At 36.8% G+C, this 12,337-nt stretch overlaps 1 protein-coding gene across 1 annotated transcript in view; it reads left to right on the top strand.

Annotated features, from left to right (window-relative positions):
* Aknad1 (AKNA domain containing 1) overlaps positions 1 to 12,337 on the top strand; it is a 42,519-nt gene that overhangs the window by 15,801 nt on the left and 14,381 nt on the right. The window contains exon 7 of the mRNA XM_063255310.1: positions 1,626 to 1,782. Within this exon, the coding sequence (XP_063111380.1) occupies positions 1,626 to 1,782 (157 nt within the window). The remainder of the gene's footprint in view (positions 1 to 1,625; positions 1,783 to 12,337) is intronic.

The following is a 12,337-nucleotide window of genomic DNA, read 5'->3' as shown; positions in this document are numbered from 1 at the left end:
GGAAAATGTTAAATCAAATGAGATTTAGAAATATATTAGTTTTTCTACTGTGACCTGTTAGCGTAGTGTAAAATGTTAATAAAATCTTAATGTTGAAGTACAGAGTGGGTCGGGAATTTTTTTTTTTCATGTCCTAGAAGTGATGAATTATGGGCAATGTCTGTCACTTAGTCTTAGTAGAATTCACCTGTAATCCCACCTGAACTTGTGCCATCTTACTGGTGGATTTTTGATTATCTTTACTTTTCCCTGGTCTTTTTCTTCTGGTCTTTTATTTCTTAACTTTTTGAACAAATTTTAATAGTCACATTTTCCTAGAAACCTGCCCATTTTTCCTGGATTTAAAAGTATTATATGAAGTTGTTCAGTCCCTTCCGATTTAAATTGCTTTTCTTGTTATTTTTCTTTTCTCATTCTTAATATGCTTTATATTTCTTGGTCCAAATTTCTTTGACAGGTATTTTGAAAAAAATAGTTCATTTTATCGATCAAATTCTTTTAAATTTCATTTATTGTACTTGTATCAATATCTCTATTTTTCTAGATTTATTTTATATAGTGCTCTTCATTCTGCCTTCTTGTTATAAATATTTAGTTTATTGAACTTTTTGAGTAGCATTTGTTTTTTGAGACAAGGTTTTGCTATACAGTTCAGGCTGACCTTGAACTCACTTTGTAACTCATGTTGACCTTGGTCTTGCAGTGATCCTCCTGCCTCAGCCTCCTGAGTGCTGGGATTACAGGTGTGCACCACTACACTTAGCATTAGCGCCTTAAAAACAAAACAAAATGAAATTGTAGGACCAGGACTGTTTCTCAGTGGTAGAGCACATGCTTACCTTGCACAAGGTCCTATACTTTACCTCCACCACCAAAAAGCAAAGCCTCAGTTAAGCTGAAAGCAGTGGCTCAAGCTTCTAGTCCCACCTACTAGGAAATTGAAACGTTAGATCATTTGAGCCCAGGAGTTCAAGGCAGTTTTATCAGCATAATAAAACGCTGTCTCTTTTTAAAAAGAGAGAGGAGAAGGGAAGCAGAGAAAGAGAGAGAAACAGAGAAATTTTCCCAAGTACTGGTTTAACTGCATTATGTTGGTTTTCAAAAGTTCCTACTTACTATCCAGTATTAAATTACCTCTAATTTTCATTTTATTTCCTATTTAACTGACAGTTACTTAGACGAGTGTTGGATAAAGAATGTTCATATACTATACACATGTACATATATACATAAGCTTATCAATTATTCACATATTTTAAATTCGCCCTCTTTCAAAATTTGTGCGACAATTATTTCCACGGAATTACAGCTTTTAGAACTGTAAGGGACCACAACATCATTGGATACCGATAAGTGAGGTATTGTTATCCCAGGGCATAGTTGAAGACCCAGAAAGACAAGTGATTCACCAAAGTATACACAGCTCCTGAACACCAAATGGGCACTAGAGCCCAGGATCCAGGAGTGAAACTATAACCTGAACACCAGCCAGGTGTCATCACGCTTGCCCTCTGAGGCCAAGCTGCATTAATAATATAGATCACCACTATCTCCAGGAACTGTTGTCATAGTTACCACACTGACTACATAGTCCAGAAGACACCTTTTTGTTTATGTTTACCCAGAGAAGTGGAAGGTGAAATCTTCAAATTGGAGATGCTACTTGAAGACGTGAAAGAGAAAATTGATGAAAGCAAATATACTTCAATTCTCTTTGTTCCTGTGAATTCTTCAGCCATCCCAGATGACTTGGCATCTACACTGTCTTCATCCTCAAATGAGGTAATACGGAAACCCAAAGCCTAATTTTGTGCCAGGAAAGGCAGTGTTTGTGCACATGTAGACTTCTAATGCGTAGATTTGATGAATTCTTTTTTTTTCTTTTTTTGAGATGGGATCACTATGTAGTTCAGGCTGGCCTTGAACTCACTGTGTAGTGCAGGCTGGCTTCAAACTCACAGCAAACCTCCTGCCTCAGCCTCCCAAGTGCTAGAATTACAGGCATGCTCCACTACAGCCGGCCATGAATTCTATTTTACTATTTCATCAACACAAAACTTTCCAAAGTTCCATGAATCATATTATTTACAATGGAACCAGTTTTTAACAATTGGAAATTATTTCAAATGTTGGATTTTGAAATATCTTATTAGTTTAGGATATAACAATACAGTTTAAACTAATAAACCACTGAAGAGCTATTTCTTCTGGATAAGAGCAAAACTTTGATGGATTGTGACTGGAAAATTTTTTCTTAATAGTTTTACACTACATCTTCTAAATCAAGAATAGCACACTAAACAAAGTAGTTATTTCCTTTGGAACTACTTTCGTATTTTCCTTCTCTCAAGTGAAGTTCTTTTGGATTATCTTTATATCTAGGATTGGAAATTCAAATCAATCACACTTTGCTTCTATAGGCTGAACTATCAGAACTTTTTAGACTAAATTAAAATTCAGTGTGGAGACACTGAGTCATCTAAATAATGCTCTTACCTCTCTCCATGGGCTTCAAGTCTCACTCCAGATCCTTCTTGGGCCCAGGGAACCCACTCCCCTCCTTCTCTCCTCATGTTGCTGTATTCCAGTGTCTGGACAACAACTCTCAGAGACCTCTTTCTCCGCTGCCCACCACTCCACCATCTTCCTAGGAGTCTTAAATAAATTACCTTAAAATGGTTGTGCAGTTGCATTCAATATTTGAAGATACGACCTGAAGCTGATATTCAAAACTTGAATGAGGTTTTCGTTCAAACTAACAACAAGATGAGATGATTTATATAAATGTTAGCTGTTCCAAGGAAGTGTGTTTAACTCCTCCAAACATTTTGTTGCCTGGCAAAATCTCAGCCAGTCAAGGCCTCATCCATTCAAGGCCATTCAGCGGTAGGTGTTTGTGTATCTTTGATAGCCAGCTCCCACTTCAAGCAGAATTCTTTGCCCTGCCTTTGTGTTCCCACAGCACTGGGTCTCATTTTTTCTTTGTGTTCTGGTACTCATCTTCATGCCTTGAACATCTGACTAAATGCTTCTTACAGTGAAGGCTCCATACAGGGGCCCAAAGCCATTGAAGAATTTATGGATCTCAGTGCTTCCCAAGCAACCCCCAGGGTTCACAGCGCATCCTCTTGCTAGGCCTGAACTGTGCTAGTGCAAGGTGGTGGAAGGGAGCCTGGGGGTCAGCATGGCCATTTACCCAGTGGCTCCCTCAGGTCTCAATTTGCACTTCTCTCCTTGGTCTCAATTTATGATAATGTTTGTGAAATAATAATTCTATAACTTTGTGATGAAGTAGCCCTGAAGAGAGAGCTTACTAGTAGTCTATGTTACTCAGCATGATTTGATGCTATACGCTAGGCACTTTTCTAGGTATCCAGGCTGCAGTGTGAATAAGGAAGACAAATGATACTTACACTTCCATGAAGGAGACCCGTGCTTAGCAAACAGAACTGAATATGAATATAGAATGCCAGAAGTGTGATGCAGGAGTGACACATTCCACATGACTCTGAAGCCAGATTGCCTATGTTCAAATCCAAGCTCTGTTACTTATCTGTTTTGTGATCTTGGGAGAGTTAGGCAACCTCTCTGTGCCGCTCTGTTTCCTCCTCTGGATAATGGAGATAATAATGCTTATTCCCAGGACTGTCATGCTGTTTAAATGAGTATATGTAAAGTGCTTACAACAGGACCAGCTGTCCAGGCTACTAAGTAATGAGGCCTGAGCAAGGAGGGCAGCATTACTAAGACAGAGGTGGTTGGAGGTGACATTTGATCTGAGTCCTGGGTTAAGGAGGTAACTGGGTGAGGAAAGGGGACTCTGGGAAGGATGATATAATGCCTTAAGGTCATAGGGATCCTGACCTGATTTTGAGTCACCTCTAGTGGTGCAGCAACCCTGACTGCAGGCCTGTGTGTGCTGTCCCCAGATAACCAAAGGCACCCTGGCCAGCTTCTTGGCCTTGCTCATGTGGGGCTGCTTGGGACAGAAGTGCCCCAGGCAGGACTGGCCCCCACCCCAGGGACCCTAGGACCTCACAAGAGAAGCTGACTCAGGCCTGCTGGATTAAGCTGGAGTAACCCTGGGGCAGAGTCCCAGGAGCAGCGGGGGAGGAAATGAGGAGAAGGAGGCCCAGAGGATGCACACCATCCCATATCAGTCCACCTTAGGCCCCAGGAGGACCATGGGAATTCCCAAAGACTTCGCCAGATAATGAGAAGCCAAGTAAAATGGGCTCCTAGGTGGCTCAAGAACTGATTCTAATATGCAAACTTGTCTTTCATTTATTTACTTTTGAACTACTTACCTAAAGGTAAGTGTGTGGCTTCCTAGGACCAGCCAGACCAAAAGGACATTAAGCTGACTTCTGATTCTGGGGCAATTTCTTGTGACCTGGTTCTGGATTCATTTTGTTAATTACTCAAATGTGATTCTGCAGCTGGCATCTTGGAGAATAGCTGGTTCTTGTGTTTGACGCTAGGGCTTCTCCTTGCTCTGTCATTAAGCTACCTCTCATCCTAGGTTCTTAGGCTCATCACAGGAGCATTAGTGCTGGTGATGTTTCCTACTTTTTCAGTTCCCAGGAGAAATGGAGTGGGGGTTCCTGCACTTAGGCCAGCTTCTCTTATTTCACTGTGCCTAGGAATAGCCTGCAGTCTTTTTAAAATGCAGATGCTGACTCCGTGGGACTGGGGTGAGCCTGCAACCACCCTGCACTTCTCTTTAATCAGCTGCTAGGTGCTGAAATGGAGACCACCCTTTGAGTAGCAAGGGTTCCAGAGATTATTTTGTTTTGAGTGAATTAGAAGTAATGGGATTAAAACCCCTGGATCTAAAATGATAGCAATATGAGGAGGGTTACTGTTTGCAAAGGTTTTTGTAAAGGAAAAATAGCTTGGTAAGGTAAGACTTGCCAGGGCAGATGACAAGGACTGTTAAAGGCCTGTTGTTCTCTCTGGAAGATACCTCAGCTCTTCTGCTAATGCAAATCTGTTTTACGTGTCAAGTGCAAGGGAAAACTATAGACTTAGTAGTGATAAAAGAAAACACAAAAATAGAGGGAAAGAACTTCATTTTTAAAATTATAAATGTGATACTGCCACAGAAATCAGTTAAAAATATGAAGAACAAATTTCTAAGGAAAAATATTGCCAGTTTTTTAGCGTATATCTTTACAATCTTTTTCTCCTGCATACATGTTTTTATAAAATCAGGATAATGCCAGAGTTTTATGCTGTATTTTACATTTTTCATTTCGCATTGTGGCCGTCTCTCATCACTTAGAATAACACTTCAGCTTCATTTTAATGAGCAGTTAAAATGCTGCATGTATCTCCGCTCTACCTACTACCATATGTGAGAGGTGTATTTCATTACACAGACACACTCTGATTCATTTAGACAATCTTTTATTGATGGGATTTAGTTTTTCTTCCAGGTATTTGCTATTATAAATATGGCACCAAGTAACAGCACTTACCTGTAAACTTTTATCTGTAGTTGGTTACTTCCTTAAATGAAATTTTAGCATTGCAGTAAGTAGCTCAAAAGGTGTGTGGCAAGCATTCTGATGAACTGGCCGTTAGAAAGTTTATAGGTGCCACCAGGGTATGGGAAGGTCAGTGTCTCCAACTAAAGCCCACCCCATATGCTGTTTCCTTTTTGCTCCACTTCTGCTAAGTGACAAGCGCTATCTTACTGAAAACTGCTCTCATTGTATCTATGTTTGACTATTTATAAAATTCGATCTATTTTCATTGTTTTTTGGGCCAGTCACACCTCCAACATTTAACTTCTATGTTTGCAAAGCTGAAACCACAATTGATGGTTTTTAAAGGCAGACAAAATATAAAGAGAAAATCTTGTCCAGTGTTGAAATCTTGATTTTATCAAGTGCTGAAATACATGAAGGAGCAGAATTAGCATAGGACCCGCATTGTAAAAGTCCAAACCCAGCTCATCTACTTATTCTCCATGTGACCTTGACATTGGCTTAAGTTCCCTGAGACTCTGATTATTCATCACTAAAATTCAGGCAATGCGGCAATGCTGGTGAGAAGTGATAAGAAAAAGACTGTGTAAAGAGCACCTAGCAGAATCTAAGGAACAATCAGCAAATACTGTAGTTGTATCAACCAATAAAAATTACCAAAGCCCTTCAAAAAAACTAGTGGACAGAGGATACCAACTAAAAAGTCACATACCAGAAATACAACCAATGAATAGCACAAGGAGAAACTTTTTTCTTTTATAGCACAATCGCACAACTTTAATTAACACAACTCCTCCTTACTTTTTATTTTAAAGAGAATAAAACAAAAGAGGACAGAATAAAGCAAATCAGAACAGAACAATGCAAGCAACACAGCACTTCACAACAAGACAACCAGATAGTAACAGTAGCTACTATAATGTCTCTTTCTTTGAAATAGTTGAGCATACTTTCATATACAATAGTATCAAACATAACAAAATTGTATAAAACCATTCAGGAGAATGAAAGTATTACAAGGTATTCAAAACCAAAGAACAGAAAATGAACAATGGCTACCATAATACCTCATTTTCCATAAAAAATTTGTTTATACTATCACACATATTAAAATCCAGTAAGACACAACATGATAAAACCAATGGAAACGAAAGAACAAAAGCGTGGTAAGGACTTCAAAGCAAGATGATATTAAATCAGCAAGGCTGCCATAATGTCTTGTTTTCTTCAAAATAGCTATTTTTACAATCACACATAATAAAATCAAGCAAAACAGAATAAAACCATTCCAACCAATGAATTGAAAACATTATAAGATTTCAAAGCAATGTAATGGGGAACCAAGATTACCATAAAATCTTATGTACTCTTACCATTTCTTATACTAGGGAGACCATATGGTATTCATACATGTGCGTTTGATTTATTTCACTTATGAGTATGGTCTCAAGCTGTGCCCATTTATTTATAAATATCTCAATGTGATCATTCTTTATAGCTGAGTAGTACTCCACTGTATAAAAATACCACATCTTTTTTATCCATTCCTCAGTTGATGGACATTTAGGTTGTTTCCAAGATCTGGTTATTACAAACTATGCTGCTATAAATATGGGTGTGCATATATCACTGTGGTACAATGTTTTCAGTTCTTCTGGGAATATGCCCTAGAAGTGGAATAGCTGGGTCAAATGGGACCTCCAGTTCCAGCTTTTTGAGGAATCTCCAGACTGACCTTCACAGTGGTTGCACCAGTCTAAACTCTCACCAATAGTGCAGGAGAGTTCCTTTTTCCCCACAGCCTCTCCAGCATTTGTTGTTGGTACTTTTCTTGATCCTGGCTATTCTTTCTAGAGTAAGATGGAATCTCAGTGTGGTTTTAATTTGCATTTCCCTAATGAGTAATGATGCTGAACATTTTTTCATGTATTTATTTGCCATTTGTATTTCTTCATCTGAGAACTGTGTATTCATCTCAGATGCCCATTTTTGGATTGGGTTTTTTAATTTCTTGGATCTGATTTTTAAAAATTCTTTATATGTTCCTAGACAGAAGTCCTTTGTCTCAGGGACAGTTGACTAGGAATTTTTTCCAATTTGTGGGTTTTCTTTTCACTATGCTGGAGATTTGACTTGCAGAAACCCTTTAATAAGATGATCCCAGTTATTGATTCTGGGAAATATTTCCCATGTGGTTTGATTCCTGTTCATGAATTATCTACCTACTGCTACGTCTTCAAGACTTTTACCTAATTTGTCTGCCAACATATTTAGTGTTTCTGTTTTAATATTCAGATCTTTGATCCACTTAGACTTTAGCTTAGTATATGGTGATAGACATGGGTTTAGTTTTAGTTTTTGGCATATGGAAAGCCAGTTTTTCCAATATCATTTATTAAAGAGACTGTCATTCTTCCAGTGAACATGTTTGGCTCCTTTATCAAAGATAAGGTAGCTGAATGTGTTTGTAGTTGTGGTTGTATCTTCTAATCTATTCCATTGATCTTCAGGTCTATTTTTATTCCAGTACTATGTTGATTTTATTACAGTAGCTTTGTAGTATAACCTCAAGTCAGGGATTGTGATGCCTCCTGCCTTGCCTTTGCTGCTTAGAATTGTCATTGCTATTCTAGGTCTCTTCTCATTCCAGATGAATTTTAGGGGTGATTTCTCTAGATCTATGAGGTATGCCAGTGGTATTTTGATTGGAATTGCACAGAATCTGTATAACAATTTTGAGAGAATGGCCATTTTAATAATATTTATTCTTCCTATCCATGAACAAGGGATGTCTTTCCATTTTCAGAGGTCTTCTTCAACTTCTTTTTCAGGGTATTATAATTTCCCCTGAATAGATCTTTTACTTCTTTTGTTAGGTTAATTCCTAAGTATTTTATATTTTTGGATGCTATTGTGAAGGGTGTGGCTTCTCTTATTTCTCTCTCAGTGATTTTGTTGTTAGTGTATAGGAATGCTATTGATTTTTGAGTGTTGACTTCATATCCAGCTACATTACTGAATTAATTTATTGTATCTAGGAGTCTTTCAATGAAGTTTTGGGGGTCTTCTATGTAGAGTATCATGTCATCTGCAAATAATGATATTTTAATTTCTTCTTTTCCTATCCTTACTCCTTTTATTTCTCTCTCTTGTCTAATTGCTCTGGCTAGTGTTTCCAGCACTATGTTGAATAGGACTGGTGATAATGGACATCCTTGTCTTGTGCATGATTTTAAGGTAAAGGGTTTTAGTTTTTGGCTATTTAATATGATGCTGGCTGTTGGTTTGTCATAGATAGCTTTTATCATATTGAAGAAAAGATCATGTATTCCAATTTTCTGTAGGGTTTGTTTTATCATAAATACGTGTTGGACCTTATCAAAAGCTTTTTATGCATCTATAGAAGTGATCATGTGATTCTTATTTTTGGCTCTATTGATATGGTGGATTACATTTATTGATTTATGTATGTTGAACCATATCTGCATTTCTGGGATGAATCCCACTTGGTCATGGTGTATAATTTTCTTGATGATTTGCTGCATTGTATTTGCCAATATTTTATTGAGAATTTTTGCATCTGTGTTCATTAGGGAGATTGGCTTGTAGTTCTCTTTTTCAGTTGGGTCTTTCTCGGGTTTTGGTACTAAAGTAATATTTGCTTCCAGGAATGAGTTAAGAAGAATTACTTTCCTTTCAATTTCATTGAAGAGTGTCAGCATTAAGTCTTTGTATTTCTTGTAGAATTCTGCAGTGAATCTGTTGGGCCTGGGCTCTTCTTTATTGCTAAGGATTTAATTACATTTTCAATTTCATTAATAGAAATTGGGTTATTCAGCAGTTTTACATCTTCTTGACCCAGTTTTGGTATTTTATGTTTCTAGAAATCTGTCCATTTCTTCTGTGTCACTGAACCTGTGAGAGTAGAGGTTTTCGAAATAGGTATTAATGATCTTCTGTATTTCCACACACTCTCTAGTGATTTCACCCTTTCATTCCTTATTGCATGAATTTGAGTTTTTTCTTTCCTTTTCTTAATAAGGTTGGCTAGGGGCTTATCAATTTTATTTATTCTTTGAAAGAACAAACTCTTTGATTCATTCATTCTTTGTAGTTTTCTCAGTCTCTGTTATTAATTTAAACTCCTGTTCCTGTTGCATGAAGTATTGTTTCCCATCTTTTGACTTTCAGTCTATGAGTTTCCTTTTGGATTAGATGGCTTTCTTGTTGACAGCATATGGTTGAATGTTGTTTCTTGATCCATTATGCCAGTCTGTTTCTTTTAATTGTGAATTGAGGCCATTTACATTAATGGTTATAACTGTTATTTATTGGTTTACTTTTGACATGTTACCTTTCTGCTGTTGCTTCCTTATCTTTCCCCTCTGTTTAATTGTCTGCATTGCTTAGTGGTTTTTTTTTCCTATGTCTATCTAAAATGTCTTTCAGTATTCTTTGCAGGGTTGGCTTTGTGATCATGAAGTTCTTCAGCTGTTCGTTGTCATGGAAATATCTTACTTCTCCATACATTTTGAAGGATAGTTTTTCAGGGTACATCAGTCTGCATTGGAAGTCGTTTTTCTTTAGGATCTGAAATACTTCACTCCATGCGCTTCTTAAGTTCATTGTTTGTGTTGAGAAGTCTGCTGTGATTCTGATAGGTTTTCCTTTGTAGGTGATCTGTCTTTTCTCTCTAACAGCTTTTAATATTCTCTTTTTATGTTGTATTTCTGGGATGGTGATTATTATATGTCTGGGTGTAGTTTTATTTTGGTTATGGCTATTTGGAGTTCTATATGCTTCACTGATCCGTTTGTCAGTTTCCATTCTTGTGTTTGGGAAATTTTCAGCTATTACTTCTGTAAACAGCCTCTTGATATCATTTGTGTTGTCCCCTTATTTTTCATTTATCCCTATCAATCTTATGTTGTTTTTCATTGCATCATCTTGCAACTGTTGAATTATTTCCTGATTCCTTGTTATTTTTTTTAAATTTTATTTAAGGAGGAAAAAAAAGCAGAGAAAGGGTACAAGTTATATAGATTTACAGAAAAAATAAACAGTAGGAAATCACTAGTTAATGGATTACATATTGTCATCTTAGAAATAATTGTTCAAGTCACAAAATTAAAGCTTGTAAAGTGGACATTCCAACAGTGAGACTGCAAACAGTTCTGTTCAATGATCCAACAAAACTCAATGATATCATTATCTATCTTATACACTTAAATATACATGCAGTTATATCATTGAGAGCACTTTCTTTTCCTCTCTTTTGTACAATGACTATTACACATTTTGGGTTTTGTTGCTCCCACAGTTCTTATTACTTTTTTGGAAGGGAGTAGAACCAAATGTGACATAACAGAACAGAGTCAATCAAATCAAAAGGGTGGACATAATAGATAATGTAAAAGCATAATACAAGGTGATCAATAATGGTTACCATAATGCCTCCCGCTATCTCTAATAGAATTGCCTATATTATCAGTTATAATAAAATTGAACAAAACAGTAAAGAACGAAACCAACAAAACCAAAACATTGGAGACATTATAGGTCTTCAAAAGTAGATAATAGTCAACCAGAATGGGCGTCATAATGAATCTCACTATCTTCACAGCTGTTGCCTAAACTTTCGAACCTGGTATTATCAAGCAAAACAGAATAGGGGGACATCAGTAAAAAACAAGATGGTGAGAGTAATACAGGGCTTTAAATCAAGATAATGGAAAGTCAAAGTGGGTTACTATACTATATCCTGCTATTTTTTATTTATTTTTCCCTTAATTAAAAAGATAAAAATAAAAAAGTAAATGATGAAGTGGAGATTGAGATAAAAGAGGGCATAACAGCAAAACAGCGCAGATCAAAACATAACCATTTAAGCAGAATAGTGTTTCATCACAAGATAATCCTGACATAAAAGTAGTTACCATATTGTCTCTTTCCTTGAAATCTTTGAGTATAACTTTGTATACCGTAGCATCAAATATATCAAAACAATGTAAAACAATTTAAGAGAATGACAGCATTACAGGGTATTTAGAATCAACTAACAGAAAATGAACAATGGTTTCTGTATAATCTCCTTGTCTTTAAAAGTTTTTGCTTATACTATCATACATAATAAAATCCAATAAGATACAACCTGTTTAGACCAATGGAGACAGAAGAACAAAAGCTTGATGAGACTTCAAAACAAGATGATACTAAATCAGTATTACCTATTAAGATGTCATTTTCTCCAAAATAGCTGTTCCTATCATCCAATCTTCTCTGCCTCATTTCTGTTGAGCTCTTTTTCTGTCATTAGTTGTCAGTTTATCGTCTTCATTTTGTTTTCTGCTCCATTCATTGTGGCCTCTCTGCCACTACTTCTGGATTCTTTGCATTTTTCTTTTTTAGAATATCCTGCAGTATTCTCTGTAGAGTTGAATTGGTGGTTGCATATTCCCCTAGTTCCTCTTTATCCTGGAAGCACCTTGTTTTTCCATCAGTTTCCAGGGATAGTTATGCAGGATATATCAATCTTGGCTGGAGATTATTATCTTTCAAAGCTTGAATTATTTCCCCCCATGCTCTTCGTGATTTGATGGTTTGTGCAGAGACATCTGCTGTAATTCTGATGGGTGTTCCCTTGTAAGTGGTCTGTTTCTTGTCTCTGACAGCTTTTAATATTCTGTTCTTGTATTGAATTTCTGGAATTTTTATTATTATATGCCTGGGTGTTGCTCTGTTTGGGTTATAGGTGGCTGGGGTCCTGTATGCTTCATACAACTGAGTATCTTTACCTTTTGCTAAATTAGGAAAATTCTCCTGGATTATTTCTGTGAGTAGCTTTT

This window comes from Cavia porcellus, unplaced genomic scaffold, assembly GCF_034190915.1.
Source record: "Cavia porcellus strain 051 isolate PalLab524CR breed Dunkin Hartley unplaced genomic scaffold, mCavPor4.1 scaffold_1, whole genome shotgun sequence".
NCBI classification, from domain to species: domain Eukaryota; kingdom Metazoa; phylum Chordata; class Mammalia; order Rodentia; family Caviidae; genus Cavia; species Cavia porcellus.
The sequence above is the reverse complement of the archived record's forward strand: the minus strand, read 5'-3'. Positions and strand labels throughout refer to the sequence as shown.